The sequence below is a fragment of the Ochotona curzoniae genome, unplaced genomic scaffold, assembly GCF_017591425.1.
Source record: "Ochotona curzoniae isolate NIBS_2020 unplaced genomic scaffold, NIBS_Ocur_1.0 contig_1, whole genome shotgun sequence".
NCBI classification, from domain to species: Eukaryota; Metazoa; Chordata; class Mammalia; order Lagomorpha; family Ochotonidae; genus Ochotona; species Ochotona curzoniae.
This window is the reverse complement of record NW_024464918.1, coordinates 27,348,363-27,372,753: the sequence shown is the minus strand read 5'-3', so window position 1 is coordinate 27,372,753 and position 24,391 is coordinate 27,348,363. Positions and strand designations below refer to the sequence as shown.

General features: G+C 56.4%; 2 protein-coding genes across 9 annotated transcripts; one reads left to right on the top strand and one right to left on the bottom strand.

The window, feature by feature from the left end:
• The first annotated feature begins 139 nt into the window (after positions 1-139).
• On the top strand, positions 140-983 carry HIGD2A (HIG1 hypoxia inducible domain family member 2A). The gene is made up of 2 exons (XM_040976242.1): positions 140-330; positions 568-983. Exons 1-2 carry the CDS (start codon positions 177-179, stop codon positions 732-734), a joined length of 321 nt encoding a protein of 106 aa, XP_040832176.1. The 5' UTR covers positions 140-176; the 3' UTR covers positions 735-983.
• A 1,554-nt stretch (positions 984-2,537) lies between these two features.
• CLTB (clathrin light chain B) lies at positions 2,538-22,513 on the bottom strand. Of its 8 annotated transcripts, XM_040965839.1 has the most exons (8): positions 22,236-22,513; positions 18,015-18,030; positions 16,652-16,698; positions 6,771-6,888; positions 6,454-6,565; positions 4,872-4,923; positions 4,775-4,785; positions 2,538-3,042 (listed from the first exon to the last, which is right to left on the bottom strand). In XM_040965839.1, exons 1-8 carry the CDS (start codon positions 22,410-22,412, stop codon positions 2,871-2,873), a joined length of 705 nt encoding a protein of 234 aa, XP_040821773.1. In that variant the 5' UTR covers positions 22,413-22,513; the 3' UTR covers positions 2,538-2,870. The 8 variants fall into 8 exon arrangements, with proteins under 8 accessions (XP_040821773.1, XP_040821637.1, XP_040821591.1 ...); XM_040965703.1 differs by lacking the exon at positions 4,775-4,785 and having other exon boundaries at positions 4,870-4,923; positions 16,652-16,687; positions 18,013-18,030; XM_040965657.1 differs by lacking the exon at positions 4,775-4,785 and having other exon boundaries at positions 4,870-4,923.
• Between the last annotated feature and the right edge of the window lie 1,878 nt (positions 22,514-24,391).

The following is a 24,391-nucleotide window of genomic DNA, read 5'->3' as shown; positions in this document are numbered from 1 at the left end:
TCTGGGAAATGTAGTCCGCTCTCAGTAGCGCTCTCCTGGAAAGAACTACAACCCCCAGAAGGCCACGAGCGCCGGCGCCTGCGTACAACCAACACTCAGACTATCCCGTCCGTTTCGTGACCTCATCAGAAGGCGGAGCTCGGCGTCCCGGTTTTCTCCTACCCTCGGCCCCAGCAATGGCGACTCCCGACCCTATGACTCCCCAGGGCCCCTTTGAAGCGTCGCAGCCTCCTGTCATTGAGGGGTTCAGCCCCAGTATCTACAGAAATCCAGAAAGCTTCAAGGAAAAGTTTCTTCGCAAGACGCGTGAGAACCCGATGGTCCCCCTAGGTAAGTGGGGGTACCTAGGAGCTGCATCTGGGGAGGACGTGAGGTCGGGGCATGGAGACCCGGGCTGCTGGACCAGGGGTGCCATGGGGGGCCATGCTGGAAGCTGATTGGAGGGAGGCTGGCGGGAGGGCACCCCGCCTCGGCCAGCCTGGCCCCCAGGCCTGGGCTCCGGGAAGGGAGCCTGCAGTGCGGGGGTGCCCTCCTGCCGCAGCTCCCACCTGTGCGTCCCGTCCGCAGGTTGCCTGGGCACGGCGGCCGCCCTCTCCTACGGCCTCTACTGCTTCCACCGGGGCCAGAGCCAGCGCTCCCAGCTGATGATGCGTACCAGGATCGCCGCGCAGGGCTTCACGGTGGCTGCCATCCTCATGGGCCTGGCTGCATCTGCCATGAAGTCCCGGGCCTGAGCTCTCGGCGGGCCCGGGAAAGCTCCGCAGAGGTCCTTCCAAAAACACAGACGCCACCATCAGCCTTGCCACAGGACAGTACCCTTCTCTTGCCCCATCGGGTCCCGGTGTCGTTGGGGGAGGAGGACGTGGCCCATTGTGTATCGGATTTTTCAGGAATCCCAGATTGAGTTCGACTAAGGTGTTGCGTACTTCTAAGCGTGCCGTGTGCCTTTCACTCCCAACTTAATAAAGAACCCACTGGCCGGCCGATGAATTTTTTCTCCGGCTCATCCCGAGCGTCTGAGGTCTCTGACTTGAGGAGGAGACAGACTTCAGATTGGAGTGACCCCGTAGAAATCATGTAAGATAGTAATTACCAAACTTATCACCAATAGATTCTCAGGACACATTCTCAGGGTGACATTGTGGCATTGCAAATTAAGCCACCCCATATGGGTGCTGGTTCAAGTCCCAGCTGCTCCACTTGTGGGAAAGCAACAGGGAATGGCCCAAGTGCTTGGGCCCCTGCACCCACTTGGGAGACCTGGATGTGAGGCTCCTGGCTCCTGGCTACGCCTGACCCGGGCCTGGTATTGCAGTCATTTAGGGAGAATGGGGAATCTCGCTTCCCGTCTCTCTCCTTCTAACTCTGCCTTCCAACTACATATGTATATAGTATATTATATACAAATCATATAATATATAACAACGTACATTATCTATCATGTAAGTATATTATATGTATAATTCTCAGTTTTATCTTTTCATGATTCTAGCTCCTTAGGTTTACAGCAGCAGTATTTGTTAGGAAGGTCCACTGGGGACGCCCCTCTGCTGAGGCCCAGCAGGTCCCACGGGAGGGAGAGGCCTGTGCTCTCCGCTCCGCGCCATACGAAAGAGCATGAAGAGGGACGGGGAGTGCGTGACATGTGACTGGGTGGCTGGGTTTCCGCCCCCACTGAGATCTCTTGAGCTGCCAAACAGAGATCACAACTGTGAAACGGGGCACTGTGGCTTGGCCTCAGGACACGAGCAGAGGCCCTGGAGTGGCGAGCACCTGGCGCTGTGAACAGTCGGCCCATGGTACTGTCACCTGGAAATGTATGTGGACGTCCCAGGCTCCACCCCGTTCCTCTCAACATGGCCTTCTTTGCAAACGGACTCTCCGTGGAGGCAGGTCAGATGAGGCCATGACGGCACTCCCAGTCCCACAGGATTGGCCACAGGACACCTGGGGCTACTTGAGAGCTGGGAGCAAGCCTGGCCCTGCAAACACCTCCAATCGTAGCCTCTTGACCTGCGGGACAATATGTTTCTGTTGTTCCGAGCCAGCGAGTTTCGGATGCTTTGCTAAATGACACTGAGAAACAATTGTGGTGTGCAATCATTCCAAGTTTTTTGCAAAAACCAAGTGGGTCACCATGATGGCTTGTACGTCCTGTTCGCAGCCTCCACTAGAGAAGACAAAGGTTTGGGTCCCTGGTCGTATATCCCCAATCCACAGCTGGAGGAGGGGACAACAATACGCTGAGCGGTGGGACCCCCATATCCAGGGGGTCACAGCCAACTCTGAGGAAGGGGGGTCTGGGCCTCTGCCAGGGGAACCACTGCTCTTGTCTCTTGGCTCTCGGTGCAAACTGCCTGACCTCTGGAAGCTCGGTGACCTTGACCATGTGATGAGTTACAGAATCCCTACCCACTATGGGCTCGAGACATAGTACTCCGAGAAGTGAGCTTGTTTCTTGGGGGATGGGGGCTCCCCTCTCAAGGCCACAACCCTGGGACACTACTAAGCACAAACCGAGCCCTGACACCAGTTGCGGCTTCCAGAGAAATGAGGATGATAATAAATAAGTGTAAAAAGAGTTAACAACACACCCTTTAAGCCAAGAAAAAAAAAAATACATCAGGTGGGACGGTCACAACTGAGCAGACCGAGAGGAGGAGGAGGGACTGGACCAAGTGGGGGCCGGGAGGGAGAGGGGGGCACAAGGAGTGAGGGGCTCCCTTCCCAGCCCGTGCCCCCCGCAGATGGGGAGGGACAGGATAGGCTGTGTGGCAGCCGCTGGCGAACGCCTCCTTCCTGGCTGGAGCAGCCACTCCCCCTGTGCCCGAGCCCAGCCCATGCTGCGTGGCCATGCGGACGGCAGGCACCTAGCGGGACAGCGGGGTCTGCTTCAGGGACATAAGCACCGAGCGCAGGCGGGACACGTCCTTGCACTGCTTGCTGCTCTTGGGGTTGAAATCGCACAGCTGGGCCACCTTCTCCCACTCTGTGCCTGGGGTCTCTTCCTTGGATTCCTTCACAAAAGCCTCCTCAGACGCCCTGCGGGTGGAGAGAAGGCAGAGGTGTCACAGCTGTCCACTCTTCTCCCCCAAGCCTGTGCTTGCTGAGCCCGAGACTGCTTTTTCCTAGCCTACTCCGGGCTCTACCTTGTCCAGACAAGTCCCCGTCCACAGCCCTGTGCCCTGCTGTCCCCTCTTCCCGGAATCCTTCTCTCTGACCCCTGCTCAGGACTTGCCATTTCCTGATTCCCAGTACAGCCCTCACTCCCTCAGGAAGGTGTTTCCTGCCCGGGCACTCACTCCCCGATCATTGCCCCAATCTAAGGAATTCCCAAAGGCCCTCGGAAGAAACCACAGTAGCACCTCAATGGAAATTCCACCAACAGGATGAAGAGTAAGTCTGGCCAAGGCTCGAGCGTGCCACATGCACTGGGAACCTCCAAAGTGAAGCGCGTGTGGCAGGTGCGTCCACCTCCTCACCTCTGTGACCGCCCGGCCCTGCCAGCCTGGAATGACCCAACCGTCCCCTATGGAGTGCCTGCCTGGGCACTGCTCTGCTGGGGGATTTGCTCTCAGATTTGGCTAGGAAGTCACAAGAGCCACTGAGTGAGGGGCAGGGAGGGCACATAGTGTGGCAGACCCAGCTAAGCAAACAGAGGTCATTCAGAAAAAGACACTGGAAGACTCGCAGGTGAGGGAAGCTGGATGTAGTCCATGTTTGGCCACAAGGATTTCTGGAAAGCCCCTTTGCTGCTTGAAGTCACCCCCGGTGTGGGAAGCAAGACCAGGTATGGCTCACAGCTGGCAGCTCTCCAGGTGGTCTCCCACGGCCCAGGACTGGGTGATGGGGCCTCTTCCTCGCCATCCCACAGCGCGAACCTTCCCTAGCGTGTAAACTGCAGCCCCAGCCTCACCCTCCGGAGAACCCAACGAGGCAGCAAGGCTGTGCCGACCAGAGGGGGCAGGGTGACTGCTGGGGAGGGCAGCTGCCCCAGGAAACACTCCTGGGGCCCACAGCCCTGCCCTGGAGCTTGGAATGTGGAACCTTGGCAGGGGCTCGTTTCAGTCCCCCAGATCATAAGCTGCATTTGCACAAGATCTGCATCCAGGGGTCCGAGGAGCCCTTCTCTCCACAGGCTCTCTTGGATGCTGTGTGGGCTATTCATACTCCGCAGGAGCACCAATCCTCTGTGCAGGTTCCCTCTCCCCAGCTTAGCCTGGTACATCAGGTGCCTTGCACCTCTCCATTAGTCCCAGCCCCCACAGGGCTCCACTGCCATTGTAGGGCTGGCTTTGCTTCCTGTCTCCCAGCTAGACACCCTTCTCCTCCCTCCACTCTCCCCACCCAGGCAACTTGGCACACTTGAGGGCCCCAACGGAAGGTCTGCCTAGCCCTGCACACACCCCAGTTGCCCTAACATGCGGGTGTCTCCCTGAGCCCCAGAATTCTGCTATGCAGCCAGAACAGCACACTGCAGACCAGGAAGCAACTTGTGAGGGTGGCCTGTGTGTGCGCTTGGCCCAGACTGCACCAGGGCCAGCCAAGGGCACACCCAGCCATGTCAGGAGCCACGAGTCCCGGGCACACACACATGTGGCCAGCCTACTGTAGCTTGCCCTTTGCCCTGCCCCCTTGGTACTGTCCCCACCCTGCAAGGTTGTGCTTCAGTAAAATGGCGACTGGCTGTGGGCACCGAGGCAGCGTCGGATACCCGCATCAGCCCCAGAGCTCATCATTGTCCCAGGTCTGGACACTCTACAAGCAGGGTGACTGAAGAAGAATCTCATGCCAGTCACCAGCAGTGGCCTTGGCAGCGGTCCACACCCACTCTGCTGCACCCCACCCAGGAGCTGCAGAGGCACCTACACGTAGCCAATGACGTCAGCATCCGGCTGCTGGTAGAATGCTTTGTCGGCGATCCTTGAGGGAAGAGGTTAGGGGAAGGTCAGAGAGAACGGCCCACAGGGACAGGCAGGCAGGCAGAGGGTTAAAGAGAGAGACAGCGTTAGTACCGACAGCAGGCACAGGTGTTAGGAAGCACGGCTCCGGCCCAGACTGCTGTGACCACAATGGCTTTTCCACAGCTCAGCCCTAAGCCTGTGGATGCCTCCTGCTCCAGTCCCCACCAGACCCTGTCATCCAATGCCCTCCCAAAAGGGTCCCCGCCGCCCCCCAAGTCACCACATCCTGTCTGTGGTGCCATGCTGTTGCCAGGTCTAGAACACCGGCCCGTAGCTCCCGATGAACTCCTAGGCACACTCCAAAGCCCTAGGCCCCGGAGCCTGAGATCCTGCCTCCAGGGGTTCTGGTTTCCTCTGCTTGGTGGCCATCCCACAGAAGGTCCTCCTACATGCCAGGTGAGCTGTCCATGCCTGGCTCTCCCCCTCTGAACTCTGTGAGCACACACCTCCTGGTGGCCTGTGTGTCCCCATAATGAGCTGCACACCTGTCATGCATATGGCGGTTTCATGAACACAGTGAGGCAGCTCCCTAGAACGAGGCTTTCCCTTCCTGGAGGGACCCAGCCTCATAGGCAGTGTGAGCCTGAGGGTATCCCCAGGGTGCTCACAGCACCCAAAACCCCTTCCCCTAGGAAGGGCACCTGTTGTCCTCAGGCAGGATCAGGCAGCCCCCACTGTGATTTGGACAGAACTGATCCCTTAGCCAAAGAATGGAATTATCATCCACATGTGGCCTGTTGGAGCATCCTCTGTGCCTGGGAGCTGCTACTGGTCTGAGTCAGGTGCAAGGATCTGAGCAGGAGTTCTCTGAAGCCAGGTTCAGTTGTCCCCTAGGGCCTTCCGACAGAAGCCTGGAACTGCTGGAGGCTGTCTTTGTCCCCCTTTCCTGCCAATACCCAGGTGTGTGCCCAAAACGGAAGCCAAAACAAACAGAAGTAGTCAGAGAGCCAGCAAGAGTGGGTGTGTATTGAACTTGAACCCCTGCAGCCATTGTGCCTGCCGACCATCCCCTGCGTGTCCAGTTACATCGGCCACTAATTCCCTCTTCTCCTTTAGCTGCTCTGGGCTGAGGACACAGAAGACGGGGGACTGTTGGCTGCTGAGCCCCCCAGTAGACAGGTCCTTTTCTGCTCCTGGGGGACCCACATGTCCCCATGCAGGGCTCATCCAAGGGCCGGCTGAACTGTACAGGAAATGGGGGAAGCTGCCCTGGAGCTGCCCTCCTCGCCCTCTGCTCTGGCCACCAAATCCATCCCCCCCCCCCCGCCCCCAGGACAGACATCCCAGGGCTCCCCTCATGCCCCCATCCCGCCCTCATGTGACCCGAGCCATCCCTGTCCTTGTAGCTTCTCCACATCCCCACCACCCCTTCAGGTCTCCCTCAAGTGCCAAGAGCTCCCCTGATGTCCCCATGGTCCCCTGGCATGCCCGCAGCTCCCTGGTGTCCCTGAGACCCACGCATCTCCCCAGCTGCACCCTGGCCCCTCACCGGTTGTTGATCTTGTTCTTCTCCACTTGTTCGCTCTGGCGCTGGTTCCACTCTTCCAGGTCCTTCTTGGCCTTCTCCCGCCACTCCTGTTCTGTCACCTTGGAGGCGGCATCTGCCGGAGAAGGAGTAGCAGGTCATCCAGCTGCCCCGGCTGCCGCTCCCCACACCCCTCGCAGGCATCCACAGGACCCTGACACTCTGCCAGCTCCCACATTGAGACCCCAGGCAGTCCCCTGCCCTCCACCCCCCGCACCCCAGCCCACCCTGGCCCAGCTCATTCCTCACCCAGCTCGTTCCTCACCCAGCTCGTTCCTTACCCAGCTCTTGCAGCCGTTTCTTCTGCTCCTCCCTCCACTTGCGAATGCTCTCAGGCTCCTGAGTCAGCCTGTCGGCCTGGGCGATGGCAGCATAGCCGTCGGCAGGCCCATTAGCCTCCTAGGACACAAACACACAGCTGTGTCCAGCTCTGCACAGCTGCCCACTGTCTCTGCACAGCCCACTACCAACCCCGGGCATTCAAGTGCTTCTCTGGACAGCTCGACATCCACAAAAGCCTCAGACCCACTGTCCCTCGCCTTTGCACTTGCTACTCTCTGCCAGCAACACTCTGGCCCCTGCGTGATCGTGGGCAAGCTGCTTGCCCTCTCTGTGCCTGAGCCTCGTGCCCAGCCCAGCCACACAGTCATCCCTCCCCCTCTCGCCACCCCTTCCTCATCCCCACCTGCCCCTGCCCAAGCAGGAGTCTCGGAAAACCACACAGCAGACACTACCTTCATAATACAATGGATTAAATAATAGCCCCCGACACACAGACAGCATCGGAGTGAGATGAATTTTAAAAATAGAAGGGACCCAATGTGATGGTTCAGTTGTCTAATCATCCCCCTACACGTGCCAGGATCCCACATGGGAACTGATTCTTCTCCCCTGCCACTATACTTCCCATCCAGGGTCCTGCCTGGGCCTGGGAAAGCATCAGAGGATGGCCCAAAGCCTTGGGATCCTGTAATCAGGAGCTCCTGGTTCCAGCTCAGCTCTGGCCATCGCGGCCACTTGAGGGGTAAACCAGCGAATGGAAGATCTTTGTCTCTGTTTCTCTCTCAGATATACAGAGAGGAAGAGAGACAGAGAGGAAGATCTTCCATCCGATGATTCCCCCCCAAGTGACCGCAACGGCTGGAGCTGCACAGATCTGAAGCCAGGAGCCAGGAACTTCTTCCGGGTCTCCCACGTGGGTGCAGGGTCCCAAAGCTTTGGGCCGTCCTCGACTGCTTTCCCAGGCCACAAGCAGGGAGCTGGATGGGAAGCAGGGCTGCCAGGATTAGAACCGGTGCCCATATGGGATGCCGGGCATGCAAGGCAAGGACTTTAACCACTACACTATTGTGGCAGGCCCAAAACAAATCCTAAAAAAAAAAAAACAAAAATTTTTTTAAATCTTCAAAAAGAACTTGGCCCATGCCGGTAACTGGTGGGCTTAGGTGCTACAAAATATGTCTGAGACCTGGAGCCAGACTTAACCCTGTCCAACCTGTTTTCTCATCTGATAATCAGAGGAAGACAACCTTCATGATTTTATGCAACATTTTTGTTTTGTTTTGTTTCAGTTTTTTTTTCCTGGCACAGAGTCATGGCTCAATGAATGGCCACTAGAATAATAATAGTTATAGTTACTCACCCTCATTTTACAGGGGAGAAAGCTGAGGCCAGGGGAGGCAGGTTAAAGTAGTAGTGTGGCAGAGCCAGCACCCAGGCCTCAAAGCTTGTAGGCTGCCCCAGTCTCCCACTGCTTTCCAGAGATGGGGACACAAAGCCTAGGGGACCGTGGACTCAGTCGAGCTAGGACAGGTCGCCCCGGAAACAGCATTCCTTTCCAAAGGTCAGAGTCCTAGGTTCCAGCACACACGCCCTGGCTCCATCACAGCCCACATTCCTGTCTGCACGCATCCTACACACTCACTCGGGGCTGTGTCTGCTGACGTGTTCAGCCGCACTCATTGAGCTGCAGGGGCACCAGTCGGGGGCTGTGTCCCAGCGGCCAAGCACGGGCCAGGCCCCTTCCTCTCCACACTTTGCTGAAGTGGTCAGCCTTTCCCAGTTTCTATTCTTCTGAGTTTTCTAGGCTGGCCCAGGGACTCCTGGTGGCAAAGGCTGCCACGTCCTCTGCCCTTAGCTCACAGCAGGTATTTAATTAGCAACAGCAGATTCAGTGGAAACCTGCAGAGGCAGCAGGTGCTGGCTCCGAGGGGGAACTCCAGAGTGTTTGTCCAAGGGGTGTGTCCAGGGCGCAGGGACACAGGGAGCGTTGGGTTCTGTCCCTACAGTCTGGGGAGCCAGGGAAGGGCGAGGGCCCTGGGCAGAGAGCCTCTGATTAGGCCCAGCCCTTGGGTGAGACACTGGAACACACCCTCACTCTTTCTTACACATCAGGACGTCCCCAGAAGATCCCTGGGAGCTTCTCACAAGTTGCGTTGAGCAGGACTTACACCTACCTCCTTCCCATCTGGCCCCCTGGGGCATCTCTCCAGGGGCCCTTCCTCTATAGCAACCTCACAGTGACTCTGTGTGTGTGTGTGGGGGGGAGTTGTTTCCAGTGCAGTCTTCTACGGGCTCCTCAGGACCCCCTTGCAGGAAAGCCACCCACCAAGAGATCAGAAAGTCGAAATGAAGAGATTAATAAAATGCACCTGCCTGCCAGCCTGACATTCCAGTTGCTACGCCTTGAGCCAACAACAGGCCAGAAGGTGCTCCCTGCTGTAGGGGGTGCTCCCTGCTGTAGGGGGTGCTCCCTGCTGTATGCAGGTCTGACGGCATCTCCAGCTTCCCTTGCTCCTTCCCTCCCCGGCTCACTGCCCTCCTAGTCTCACCACCTCCGGCCCCTCTTCCTTCCCAGCTCACATTCCACCTAGCAGCATCGGCTCAGACAGGAGGCTGCGCTGCTGGAATCATTTCCTCTCTTCTTCCCATCCAGGCCCTGCTGCCTCTGTCCAGCAGCCACCTGCTGTGTGTCACCTGCCACCCCCTTCCCGGACACAATGCCACAGCCCTTGGCACATCACATCAGGACAAGCCCAAGCATGTCCACGGGCCTTCCATTGCAACTGCATGAAAACTCAGGGCTCCTGCCTGTCCAGCAGGGTCTCTGGAATCTTCACCCCGTTTTCCTCAGGGTCTGGACAAGGAGGGTCTGGGGCAGGAGCCCAGGGGCATTCAGGAATGTTGACTGAATGATGTCAGAGATGGCAGGCTTGGGGAGGGGCAGAACAGCCTATCCTCTGGGAACTTGGGGGAGGGCATCCTTCCCAAGCAGAGACTGTGGCTGGAGACATAGCACAGGCCAGCGTGAGAGAGGGACAAGGGACAGCATGATCACTCAGGCTTGGGCACAGAGAGCACAGCAGGTGGCAAGGGAGAGCGGTGCAAGGACAAGGAGCATTTGGTCAAGAGGCGGCATGCGCAGTGGGGCACGCGGGCTTGTACCTTTGGGAAAGTTTTGAATGGGTGCACGGACACCACAGCTTTGCGAGGCAATGAGGTGATTCAGGGGCACTGAGGAAGGGGCCCCCACAAAGCCTACCCTAAACTTAGACAACCCCGGAGAACTAGCACGGCAACAGCTGGCTTTGATCTTTATATCACCAAGTGGCAGGTTTTTATTATTCTCGGTTTACAGGGAGTGGGACTCTAGCCCTGAAGTGCAAAGGTCACCCACCCTAGGAAGTGGCGGAGCCAGGATTCAAATGGAATTTACTGGGTGGAAACAACTCGTCCCCGAGGACCTGGGGACCAAAGTCACAGCTGTATCTAGGGATTCAGGGGCCTCCTGTGTGTACCCCTCTTGCCACGGTCTCCCTCTTGTCCACACTGTGGCTAGGTCAAGGTTAACAAGAAATTCAGGGAGCTATAAATCTCTTTTCCCAACAGCCCAGAGGGGCCAGGAGGTAAGGCCTCCAATTTCCAGTCAGCAAAGCAGAAGCCTACGGCTCAGGGTGGCTGCGTGACAGGTTCAAGAGCCCAGCCCGGTTAGAAGACCCAGAAGAGGAAACCCAGGCCTTCTGCCTCCAGCCAGGCTTCCCCTGCAGCCTGGACACAGGGCCGCTCTCCCCTGGAGCAGCTGCCCTGAGCATCTGGAGTTCTGGCGGCCCCACGCCAGGCTCGGGGTGCAGATCCTGCGCCTTCTACCACGTGCGCCCTACATGCTCTGTCTGCAGACACACAGGGCTTCCCGCCCACCCCGCAGGCACCAGCTCTGGCAGCTTCAGCCCCTCCAGTCTGACACTGCCACAACCCTATGGGCAGCAGGTCCCAGCTGTGGGTGAGCCCCAGAGGAGCGTCCTGCTCTCCGTGCCTCTCTCTGCACATGCGGTGCCCTCAGCCAGTACCACTCAGTTTGCCCTGAGCAGACTCCAGAACCACTTCCTGAAGCCTCTCCCCGAATCCACACATACCCCAAGCATCCACTTTTGGATTCAAGTCGTGAGCAAGCTTTTAAACAGGCAAAACTGCGGCCAGAGTGTTGGCTCATCAGGCTAATCCACTGCCTGCAGTACCAGCATCTCATTGGGTGCTGGTTCTAGTCCTGGCTGCTCCACTTCCAGTCCAGCTCCCTGCCTGTGACTCTGGAAGAGCAGTGGAGGATGGCCCAAACTTGGGTCCCTATACCCACGCGAGAGACTTAGGAGAAGCTCCTGGCTTCAGATCAGCCCAATTCTGGCAGTTGTGGCCATCTGAAGAATGAACCAGCAGATGGAAGATGTCTCTCTCTCCCCTGCTCTCTGTCAAATATTTCAAATAAAATTAAATCTTAAAAAAAAAAAAAATAGAATGACAGAAGCTACCCCATGTGGTGTCAGGGGATTAAAGGCAGTAATTCCCTCTGTAAAGCTCTTGGGTGATGCGAGACACATGGGAAGAACTCAGACCATCAACTCTAACTGCTGTGCCGACCTCTAAACGCTTTGCCTCACCGGAAGTAGCCTCCTGGAGGACAGCCACTCCGCCGCCCTGAGCACAGTGTCTGGCCCTTGGGCATAGGGAGAACTATGGCTGAGCGGCTGATGACAGAGGATAAGAAAAACGCAGTGAAAAACGCAGTGTGAGCACCAGACTCAGCAGGAGGCCCTGGATGTGTTTCTGACTTGCAGGTAGGGAACACCTTGTGGCCCAGAACTGGGCGGGGAAGGCCAGGCACAGGGGTGGATTTCCTGGCTCGCCTCCCCTTGGCTGCTCTAGGCTCAGCACCCTTCCCCCGGCCCCACCCGTCCTGGTAGCAGCGCCAGGGTTATCTGTGATCCCAGTCCTGGGGGAGAAGAGGGAAGGTCCCAGACCACGCTCCCAAGAGGGAAGGGTTTAGGAGCGGGTGGTACCAGGAGGCAGGATGCCACAGCCACAGCTCTCCCTGGCACTCCTGTCCTGAAGGGCCCCTCTGCCAGGGACTACCATGCGATCATGGGCTAAGCCGGTTGTGCGTGTGCCAACTCCAAGAGGACAAGGCCTATCCGTCTTTGGGGCTGAGCGGCTAAGGCTAAACCGAGCTGAACTGTTGATCCCTTTAAGTGGCTCAAAGGGGATGATGGGAGCATGGCAGGGGAAGGAAGAGAGGGAAGCTGTGTGGGGCAGAACGAGGGAGCGGAGAAAGTCCGGCAGGTCTTCTGTGCCTGCCCCTGGCAGTGCCAAGAGGGCCTAGACTACATGGGCTTCCCTGGAATGCTCAGGTGTGTAAGCGGACACACACACACACATCCCGCAGCGGCCTGTATGCTGTGGCAAAGAGTAGAAAGTAGACTGTGGGGGCTGGTGGAATGGTGCTCCAGGTTGAGTTGCCACCTGCAATGCTGGCATCCCACGTGGATGCCAGTTCAAGTCCTGGCTGGTCCACTTCCAATCCAGCTCCCTGCTAATGTGCCTGGGAAAGGAGGAGAGGTCAGACCAAGTGCTTCCCTATGGTAGCAAATGCAAATAAAATCCTAGCTTCCTGCTTCACCCAGGCCACTGTGGCCCTTTGGAGAGTGAACCAACAAATAGATCTTTCTCTCTCTCTCTGTAACTCTGCTTGTCAAATAAACAAATAAATCAGGGGGACAGGAAGGGGAGAATGGGGAGAAAGATGAAGAACAAGGCAGGAAGGAAAGACAGAAGCAGCAGTCCATGGAAGCCCCGCCCAGGCCCTGGAAAGCCTTCGGGGCCCACAGCCAAGGCTGCTCCTCCCCTACCCCACCTCTCCACCCCCGTGCAAGCTCGGGGCAGAGCCTGCCTTACTCAGTCCTGAGACAGACTGCCAGGCTTTCCGCCCACACCCAGCCACCGCTGCAGTAGGTCGGAGGAAGCTCCAAGCGCGGCTGGGATTAAGGGACCTAGGAACAGAGCAGGGAGGTAAGCAGGGGCTTCACCGCCAAGCTCCTGAGGGAGCCCTCCTCACGTGGAAGGGGCACCAGCAAGAGCTGATGTACAAATAAGCGTGGCTGGGGCTGTCATTCACAGTGACGACTAACAACTGCCAATGTTGGGGGGCCGGCACCATGGCATAGCTCGCTATGCCTCAGTCTGCACCACCAGCATCCCATCTGGGCAGCTGCTCTACTTCTGACCCAGCTCCCTGCTGCATGGAAAATGGTCCGGAAAAGCAGTGGAGGATGGGCCAAGCAGTTGAGCCCCTGCATCCACGGGGTGGCCTGGAAGAAGCTCCTGACTTTGGTCTGGCTTAGCTCCCAACATTTGGGGAGTGAACCAGCAGAGACTTCTCCGTGTCATGTCTCTCCTTCTCTCTCTGCAACTCTCTTTTATTTTTTATTTATTTTTTATTGGAAAGTCAGGTGTACAGAGTGAAGGAGAGACAGAAAGATCCTCAATCTGCTGGTTTACTAACCAAGTAGTCACAACAGCCAGGGCTACGCCAAGCCGAAGCCAGGAGCCAGGAGCATCCTCTGGGTCTCCCATGTGGTTACAGGGTCCCAAGGCTTAGGGCCATCCTCTACTGCTTTCCCAGGCCACAAGCAGGGAGCTGGATGAGTAGTGGGGCTGCTGGGATTAGAACTGGCACCCATATGGGATCCAAGCATGCAAGGCAAGGACTGTAGCTACTAGGTTATCATGCCGGACCCAAAACATTATTTTTATTGAAAAGGCAGATTTACAGAGAGAAGCTGCTTGCAGGTGGAGGATCAGCCAATTGAGACATCATACCAACCTCATAAATTTTTCTTTCAAATAAAAAATAAATAAATTGGGATCCCATATGGGCACCAGTTCTAATCCCAGCAGCTCCACTTCCCGTCCAGCTCCCTCCTTGTGGCCTGGGAAAGCAGTCGAGGACGGCCCAAAGCCTTGGGACCCTGCACCTGCGTGGGAGACCTGGAAGAGCTCCTCGCTTCTGGCTTCAGATCGGTGCAGCTCTGGCCATTGCAGCCACTTTGGGAGTGAATCAGTGGATGGAAGATCTTCCTCTCTGTTTCTACTCCTCTCTGTATATCTGTCTTTGCAATAAAAATAAATAAATCTTTAAAAAATAAATAAATCTTTTTTAAAAATTCCAATGTTGGGATAAAAACCCAGATTTTCCCAGATGTTCCAGATGCCAGGCGGAGCTGCAGGGTTGGGATGAGGAGGGAGAAGGCAGGGGGCTAATCACCCAGAGAAAAACAGGCCCATGTGCCCTGGGGCTTGGCAGGAGCCGCCTGCCTAGAATGTTCTAGATGCTTCTGTGGCCCAGGTATCCCTGAAGCTTCAGGACCATGCTGGGATCCCCAGGGCCCAAGGCTTGACAGGCCTGGCAGGAAGAGAGCTGCAGGCTCAGACCAGGAGCAAACACTCCCTCTTTAAGGCTGTCAGGCTCAGCTAGACAGGAAGCGGCCAAAGTCCTAGAGACAGGCTTTTCCAGCTTGCTGACGGTTGAGTAATTTTCCAGAACCAGGAATTGGCCAATTTCCCTACATAAAGTACCAACCCATCCAGCTTACATAATCAAGCATTGTTTGTTCTCCCCAGGGGGATGCAGGAGGCTGGAGGCTCCTGCCCCATCACACATCCACAGGGACCAAGGTTCGTGACTCATCCAGGAGTGGCCCTGCCCGACCCAGGCAAGAGCCAGGCACAGCAGGCAAGACCTGAACCAGCGGGGGTCCCAGGCATGCGCAGTAGGTACAGCCAGAATGCTGTCAGCCTAAGCTCTCTTACATTGGTTGGTGCCTAACAGGAGAGCCACCTCCCCAGCCGGTGTAGAGGGCCTCTGCAGCATGTGGTGGAGTAGTTACGCCACTGCCCACAACAACCCAGCTCCCTGCTACCGTGCTTGGGCGAGCAACGAAGGACGGCCCAAGTGCCTGGGTCCCTGCCGCCCAAGTGGAAGACCCAGATGAAGTTCCAGACTCCTGGCTTCCCAGTTTGGCCCAACCTAGGCTGTTGCGGTTACTAGGGGAGTGAACTAGCAGATAGAAGCTTTTGACTCTTTCTCTGTCCTTCTCTCTCTGCAACTCTGCCTTTCAAGGAAATAAGGAAATAAGGGCAGAAGCAGTGGCATAGCAAGCTAATCCTCCACCTGTGGCACCAGCATCTCCTATAGGCGTCAGTTCTGATCCCGGCTGCTCCACTTTCAATCGTTCTTTCTAACGGTCTGGGAAAGCAGCCAAGGATGGCCCACGGACTTGGGTCCCTGCATCAATGTGGGAGACCTGGAAGATGCTACAAACCTGCCCAACCCTGGCCACTGCAGTCATTTGGGAGTAAGCCAGCAAATGGACTCTCTCTCTGCCTCAGTGTAATGCTGACTTGCATGTAAAATAAATAATTTTTTTAACGATTTATTTATTTTTATTGCAAAGTCAGATATACAGAGAGGAAGAGAGACAGAGAGGAAGATCCTCCGTCCATTGATTCACTCCCCAAACAGCCACAATGGCCAGAAATGTGTTGATCCAAAGCCAGGAACTTCCTCCAGGTCTCCCACATGGGTGCAGGGTCCCAAAGCCTAGGGTTGCCCTCGACTGCTTTCCTAAGCCACAGGCAGGGAGCTGGATGGGAAGCAGGGCTGCAGGGATTAGAACTAACACCCATATGGGATCCTGGTGCGTTCAAGGCGGGGACTTTAGCTGTTAGGCCACTGCGCCGGGCCCAATAATTTTTAAAAAAACTACACAAACAGGGGCCAGTGCAACGACTAAACTGGCTCATCCTCCACCTCCAAGCACCAGCATCCCGTATTGGCACTGGTTCGTGTCCCAACAACTTTTCTTCCAATCCAGCTCCTTATTTATGGTCTGGGAAAGCAGTGACGGACAGCCCAAAGCCTTGGGACCCTGCACCCATGTGGGAGACCCGGAAGAAGGGGAGTGAATCAGTGGACAGAAGATCTTCCTTTCTGTCTCTCCTCTTCTCTGTGAAAAGAAAAAAAAAAATCTACCTTTCCAATAAAAACAAACCTTAAAAAAAAAAAGCCACACAAAGAAATAAGTAGATCTTTGACACAAAAGGAATATTTTTTTCATCCAGTGACAATCCTTTGCCTAGCCCCACCCCTGCCCCCTCCTACATTGTCTAGGCTCACCATTGTCAGCAGCTGGTACACACTCTCTCAGATGTGCGAACCTATTTTTAAAATGAAAAACACAACCATACTGTGCACATTATTCCACAAGCTGTTTTCCCACTTGCTGTGTGGTGGGCATCCTTGCACGGCCATGCCAGAAGCTCTAGTCACCCTTTGTAACCATGATGTCCAATCCAGCTACCCGGCCCAGGGAAGTGGCATACTTAGGTCACTTCTACTTGTCTTCTGTTGAAAACATGCTGCAGGCAATCTGGGTGTCCTTGTCCAGTTTCTTCCTTAAGGAGCATTCTCAGAAATACAACCTCTGGACCAAAGGGCCTGCCCAGTTAATGAGCTCGCACCTGCTGGAGATGGCTGTTCAGTTCGCTCTCCAGGCCATGGAGCATGCTCAGACAGGGTCCTGTCCTTCCTCGCATTCCATCCTACTGTGGGCCACTTCATCTCTCAGAAAGCTGGGCAACGTGAAGCCTCTCCCCATTCCCCTACATTCCTAGTGATCCTTCTCCCTCTTCGCTGCCTCCTCCAGGACAAGAAAAGATGCTAAAGCTCTCTCTCAGTCCTGGTCTCAATGCATCAGACACAGCGGAACCGCCCCTCTTGCTGGTGGGGACACAGGCTCAGTCCCCCCCAGGGCTCTGCCTCCCAGTTCTTACTTACCTGAAACACATCGCCGTTGACTGTGGCTCCCATGTCCTCAGGACCAGCTAGGAGAACAGGAGACAGTGTAATGAATGGTTCAGTTTGACGCAATCATGGGATGGCTGCAGCCCAGCCTCTGTACAAAGGAATTTCAAAAAGATCGCGGACAAGGGCATGAAAAGATACGTTTGTTTGGCTGCCACCAAGTTTGTTCTCCAGGAGGCGTTTTTCCAAAAACACATTTTCCACCAACTTTTTGAAGAGCCCCATTTTCCCTTCCCTTTTGCACCCATCTGTTGCCCCTCCCCCAACAGAGACATCCTGGGTGCATGAATTTGAGCCCAGTCCTTTACTGTCCACAGGCCGCTCGCAACCCTTAGCACACTTGGATTTTTCATCGCAGCCCCAGGAGGAAGTTGGTAGGAACCCATTTTATGCCTTCTCAAGCTGAGGTTCAGAGTGGGGACTTGGCTGCCCAAGGCCCTCCCCCGAGTGGTGACAGATCTTCACCTCTGGAAATTAACTGGCCTCACAGGGCTGCAGCTGGGAATCGCTGAATTCTCCGCAGAGCCTGTGACTGGGGTGCAGGCTTAGAGCAGGGGTTAGAGTGAGAGGAGCCCTAACGCCTCCAGCTGTCCCGGGGCCACCCTGGCGTGACTACTCCACCTGGGAGAGCAGGAATCAGTCGCCCCGCCCCCTCCACACACAGCAACTGCCCTACTTTCCTCTTTGTGTTCCTCCCATCACTGTTTTCTCCTACCTGTAACACTGGCTCCTCCTGCCCCCCTTTCCTGACACCTGCGACTCCAGCTGCCATAGTGACTCTCCAAGTTGCCCTCCACTCTCCCTGCTGCCCAGTCCCTACCCCGGCCCCACCAGCTCTGTCCGTCCACCATGGCACCTGTGATGCGGCGAGAGCTCAATAACCACTTGTGGAACAAGTAAATGATTATGAGCGGCTGATGCAGTGGCTTACAGGCTAATCCTCTGCCTGCGGCACTGGCATCCCACATGGACACCAGTTTGAGTCCTGGCTGCTCCATTTCCAGTTCAGCTCCCTGCCGATGGCCTGGGAGAGACCAAAAGAGGATGGTTCAAGTCCTTGGGTCCCTGCTCCTAGTTGGGAAACTCAGAGGAAGGTCCTAGCTCCTGGCTTTGGATTAGCTCAGCTCTGGCCATTGTGGTCACTGAGGGAGTGAAACAGACCCATTCACCTCCTCTTCCTTGCCCTAATTCATCCTCTTTCAGATCAGGGTTAACATTTTGCCCAACGTACACTTACCTTTGTGACTCTTTGATTAAAAGCATAACAAAAACACAGCAAAAAGAAGCCCACTGCTCGGGACCACTCTGGCCTCCAGGCTGGTCCTGCCTTGGACACCTGGCAGGTGCCCATGCTCTCTCACTCACTCCAGCCTCTGCCCAAACCAGGCTTTGTTGGAGGCTTCCCCACCCTGACCCCATCCATCAGTCCACACCCCAGTTCACGTTCTCCCCTAATGGTCCTCCCTCGGCCGCACCTGCTACAGCCTCATCTGTTTCCTTGGGCACTGGCTGGTTGTCTGTCCTCCCCACCTGAACGGGCCCTCCGAGACAAAAGGGACTTGGTTTCATCCACAGGGAGGCTCAGCACTGGCAGAGCTGTGCCAGGCACATATCAGGAACTGCCAGGTGAGTGTGCCCAGGCTGGAGGGCGGAACCTAAGCCTCTGGCCCAGCCTACTTGACCTGACTCACTTCCGCCAGTCTCTCCCACAAACCCTAGATTCCCTCTTCCTCCTTCCCCAAACTCAGCCCTCTCTATTCCCTGCAGTCCCCACCCTGCCCTGCCCCATGCCTTGCTTCCCGCTTCCCTCCCTAAAGCACGCTTGGCGGGGCTCATTCTTTGCGGACTGGTTCCCAAGGCGTCTTCCCTGGGTACTGAGCCGGTCGGCAGGGCAGGGAGGTCCCCTAAACGTGGTACAGCAGGCCTCGTGCTGCTGGGCATGTCATCACCTCCCAGCTCCTCCTCCCCACACACAAGGGTCCAGGCATTCCCTTAGCAGGCTTTGCATCCACATCAGTGCCTGTGGATAACTACATGGTAACCACAGCTCTCGGCTTGACAAAACAGAATCGCTCCTTTGGCCCACTCACACCTGTAAGGCCTGGCAGAAACTGCAATGTCTCCTAGCAACAACCCAACCCTCCCCTCTCCTCCACATCACCAGCGGACCACTATCTCGTTCCCCACCAGAGAGGGTTAGCAGCCGCAGCAACAGGGTTTTGCTGCCTGTGGACAGAAGGTAGGGAGACTTCACCTCGGGCACTGACTCCCTCCCTGGTGGATATCAACTAGAACGGACTTTATTTTCCCAGTGGAGCGGGGACTGATGCTGACCCCATAAGACCAGCTGTCACCCCACGCACGCAAACAGCACTTGTTCCACAAAGTGGCCTGGTCCCTAAGTCAGGGTGACATTTCAGTGGTATCCTCAGCAAAGCGATTACTTCTCCCCAGACTTTGCTCCTACCAGAATCCACTCACCATGGTGCTGGTCTGTGCACTTGGCCTTCTGGGCCCAGGTGCACCAGCCACTCCGCCCTGACCACCCCCATCTCAGGTGCTGCTCCAGGCTCAGCCTTGCCTGGGGGTAAAGCTCTACCCCAGTCTGCCCTGGTATCTTGTTGCTCCAGAGACAAGGTGTTGGCCTTGTGGGGAGCCCCCCCGTCACTCACACACAGCGTTAGAGTGAGTTCCCATAGGGCTATGTGATCGGTCTACTGCCGTGTCTGTACTCGAATGTCCACATTTGGAGACCCACAGTGCCAGAGAGTGGCAGATACAGGTCCTGGGGATAAACTCCTGGGTGTGCTGTTTTTCCCAGATGCCTGACCCATTTTGGAACAAGGGCAGAGAAGGACCAGAACATTCCTGCAAGCTTACCCAGGCCCAGCAGGGAAAACGAGCTTGCCCAGAAATGATTAGCATGTCATGGCCAGACATGGTGCTCAACAACAGCAACAAAAAAAGAGTGTGAAAGTGTAAACCTCCTGGGACCTCCCCAAGCAGATGAATGGAAACACAGTGTTTCCATTTCCAGGCCAACTACAGATACAGCCTGGCAAGGCCTGCTCAGAAACACCTCTGTCCTTGGGGTCTCCTGGAAGCCCAACATCTGAGCGGTTGGCACAGACATGCAACCCCCATGGGCTAAGGGAAGGCAGCGGCTGCTGGCTGGACCTCGCATTCGTCTAGCTCCCAGGAGGCCCAGGCCCTTCCCTGCCCCACCCAGGTCGCTGGCATCTTCTTGCCTGTTCAGCTGCCCAGGCTAAGGGGTGCCAGATCGGCTCCTCCCCGCCACTGAAGCTGCCCCCTGAGCCGCCACCTACAGCACCTTCCTGCCATCCTCATAGCCGTCACCGCTAAGGAGGGTGGCGGAGCCAGTGCAGCCTCAAGGGAGACCCTGGGGACTGTGTCCCCAGCAGCTCCCTGTCACCTTGGGCCTGGAGCCAATCTGTGTCCCCTGCAAGACCACAACTTGCTCAGCTCCCCCCTACCTCTGGCTGTCTGAATCCCACCTGCCCTTCTCTCTCGGACAACCGCCCCTCCCAACGGGCCCTGCCTGGGCTGAGCCAGAGGAGACGCATGGGTAAATGAATGCTGGCACATGAACGTGGGCAGGTACCTTCTAGAAGAATCTGAGGTGCTGGTAGCTGCTGCCTTAGGACGGCTCCAGATCTGGCGAGGTCAGGGAAGAAATCTCCTGCCTGGGATATCCCGCCATCTCCCGAGGAGGTTGCTACAGCATTTGAAAAACCACAGACCTCAGGGACCAGGCCAGTGGCTTAGCAGGCAAAGCTACTCTGTGTTGCTCTGACATCCTTTCTGGGTGCCAGACCTGGCTGTTCCACTTCCCATCCAGCTCCCTTACTAATGTGCCTGGGAAGGCAGTGGAAGATGCCCCCCACTCCTTGGGCCCCTCCTCCCATGGGGAACACCCAGATGAACCTCCCGGCTTCAGCCTGGCCCAGCTCCAGCCATTTGGAGCGAACCAACAGATGAAAGAGCTCTCCGTCTTTCTCTCCTTCTGTGATTCTGCCTTTCAAATTAATAATGTTTTAAAGAGAGCACAGGAGGTTCAGTATCATGGGCAGAGCTGCCACTCCTGGCTGTGTGGCTGTGCCAGCACAGGCAGGCTCCCAGGACTTTCAGCTTCTTACACGTTGCGTTTCTTATCTCAAGGCGTAGGAGTTGTTTCTAATTCCTGGGTCACAGGAACTGTCTTGTTCTAGATCCCCAGGGTGGAGGGGGAGGCGGAGGGGCCTGGTTCGCACCAGGTGCTCAGCAAACAGCTGAATAACCATGGGCGTCATTGCGAAGAGCTCTGCAAAGACCATGCATGAGAGTACTACAACATGTGAGTAGAAACGTGGACTTTTTGCAAGAAAAAAAAAAAAATCGAAATCCATAAATATGAGGAGTCTTCAAAAAGCTGGTGGAAAATGCAAATAATGACAATGCAATGGGTAAGCTTCAAAATTTTTGCACCTAAAACAAACAAATCTTTCCATTTTTCAACAAACTTTTTGGAAGAGCACTTGTACGGACACGTAAATCAACACCATGGCAGCACTTCCTAAAGTCCTCCAGCGTGGCAGCAGGAGCCGAATCAGCTACGTTTGGGACAGACCCACAAGGATGAAATCTTTCTTACACAGTAATTTGAGAATTTTTTTTTCTTTTCTCAAGCCAGGACATCCTTGGTAAACAAGACGCCACAGGGTCCAGACCCAAAACCCAGAGGGCTGAAGCTGATTCTAGCGGCCCTGGACCACCTCTGGGACAGTGTTAAGTCACCAGGTACTGAGTGCTGAAGGACAGGAATAGGTGGAGGGTGCCTCCCCCTCCCCCACAGCACACACAGACATCGGGGGTTCGGGGTGTACAGTGCCAGGTACGTCCAGGCCAGCGCGGTCAGCTGCAGAGGCCTTGGAGTTCGACAGAAAGACATTGAAATCCTCGACCTGGTAGTAGCTAATCATTTCGGTGAACCTCAGTTTTGCTGGCTGGGAAACGGGCTCCATGCTGCCTATGAAATGACTCCACGGTGACTAACATGTCCAGCTCAAGTGCCTGCAGGGTGGCCTGGAGAGTCCAAATGGTCCTGGCTGTCCCCGGCTTTTCCAGCCATGGGAGGAGGGCTGTGCGGGAGGACCACAAGGTGCCCGTGTTTTGCCCACATCTGCACCTCTCACCGGAGGAGCAGGGCCGGTAGAAGGCCGGGGTGGGGGGGGCGGGCACCGGACTGGCATTGAATACCAGCGCCAGGGCCTGATGGCAGGAGCTGGCCTGGGAGGTGACATGCCAAGGCAGTCGGAGGCCGGCAGCCACTAGACTCACAGGCCCCTGGCGGACGAGCGCTCAGCTGCTGCCCGAGTCCTGAGTCCTACCTGGGGGATCTCCAAGAACATTCCTGCCCACTTCCCGCAGGGCCCGCTCGCTACCCACGCAGGCCCACTTCACCCGGCGGCAGGGCCCCTAGGCCCGCCCTGTCCCCTCGGTGTGCCGGTCCCGAGCTGCCGGCACCCCTAGGCCAGGGCGCTGACTCACCCCCACTCGCGGGCGCCGGCGGTGCCGAGGCCCCCTGGCCGGCGGCAGGTGCGGAGAAGCCCTCGTCATTCTCGATGCCCGCGATCTCGCTCTCCTGCTGGGCCAGGAAGGCAGCCGCCGGGTCCTCCTCGGCCGCCTCGGCAGCCCCGCCCTCGGACGACGAGAAGAAGCCGAAATCATCAGCCATCTTCGCCGCTGTCTGCTGCGACCGTGCCTGGCGCTGTCACCCGAGCCGCCGCGGGACCGGCCTCGGCGCGGACGGGTCGGCGCGCCGGCGGCTCGGCCACTTCCTCTCCGCCACCACCGGGCCCAGCGCGCCTCTCACTGCGGCTGCAGGCGCCGCGACGGGAGGAGCCGGGAGCGGGGAATGCGGTGATGTCACCGCGGCCGAGGGAGGGGGCCCGGGACGGCCGGGAGGTCGGCTCGCGGCGGCCACGGGAGGGCGGCAGCAGGACGGCGGCAGGACGGCGCACGGAGCGCTCCCTCGGGCCGCGCGCGCGCCAGGGCGCACGGGGGCCGCGGCCTCGGGGTTCGGCTCCGCTGGGGACTCCGGCCGGGGTCTGCGTTGGGTATCCCGGCACCTGCGCCTGGAGGGGGGCTGGGAGAGGCTGGGTCACCGTCTGACCCCTCGCGGCCGTGGCCTTTCCTGCTAGGTCGCGTGGCTTTGGTGCACTTGCCGTGCGTGGCTCTGCCTCGGGGGAGTCTCCGACTCTGCGCGCGCGGCCCCCTCAGCGCCCCTGAGGTACGAGATGCTTGCCCGCACAGTCACCTTGAACACGACTGGTGTCTGCCCGTGCTCTGCCAGGCACCAGGGCAACAGCACTGAATAAAACATGGCACTTGATAGTGGGACAATGGCAGTGGAGCCAGGTGGACGAACCGCACGCTCAGGTTCTGGGAGACCCAGAGAATCGCCCTTTGGATTTGGTTGGGTTTTTTTCCCCGTTTTTTTGTTTTTTTTTTTTTTAATTTCATTGAAAGACGGAAGGAGGATCAGCTGGTTCACTTTCCATATGTTCCTGTGGGTCTGGGGCAAGTAGCACCCAGGATCAGGAGGAGGCAATCCTATTCCAGGTAGCTGGCAGGGAACCCCAACTGCTTCAGCCATCAGCTGCTGCCTCCGCAGGGTGTGCATTTGGCACGCAGCTGGGGCCAGAGTAGAGCTGGGTCCCGATTTTTTTTTTTTTTTTTTTTTTCTGCTTGCCTTGCCGTGGTGACTTCTTTGGAAGTCACTATACATCGCATAATGTCTCCTTTGGAACCTTGACTTTGCTGTGCGTTGGTAGTCAGCTCTGGGTCTGTATCCGTGGAATCGTTTGTCACACCAGCTGGCGTGCTACTGCCCTCCACTGGGGAGAGAAGCCAGGGACGCCCAATAGCTCACAGTGCACAGGACAACCCCTGATTTAGACAATCCCACCCAGCTTAAGAAGCTCTGATCCAGCAGTTTGATCAGAGTCCACATAGATATCCTTTTTCTCCCATTTTTTAAAAATTATTATGATTTTATGATACAGTTCTATATGCTCTGGAATTTCCCTGGCCCTCCCCCTCCAGTCCTCCCCACACAAATACTGACTTCTATATTATTACAATAGTATGGTTCTTCATAAACGGTCATAAGCTCATCACTGTGGGCGTGGACAATGGCAGAGAGTCCAGCATCCTTTTGTCAAGATATAGTTAACAGTTTGACTGGGAGTCCATCTTTGATTTGTAAGCAGAGATGCATACTGCATTGTATCCTCATATCTGGATATGACAGTCTCCATGACACAGTTACTATACATCGCTTAAATAAAAGGCCACAAAACAAAATCAACAACTGGAAGAAAAATAGGAATTTATAATGCCATGAAGTTAAAGAACATGCTACTGAATGACTAATGTGTTAATAAAGAAATGAAAGTCAAGAAGCTTCTTGGGTCCCAGCACTGTGGCCTAGCAGCTAAAGTCCTCACTTTGAATGCTCCAGGATCCCATATGGGTGCTGGTTCTAATCCCAGCAGCTCCACTTCCCATCCAGCTCCCTGCTTGTGGCCTGGGAAAGCAGTTGAGGACGGCCCAAAGCCTTGGGACCTTGCAACCTCAAGGGAGACCCGGGAGAGCTCTAGACTCCTGGCTTATGATCGGCCCAGCTCAGGCCGTTGCAGTCACTTGAGGAGT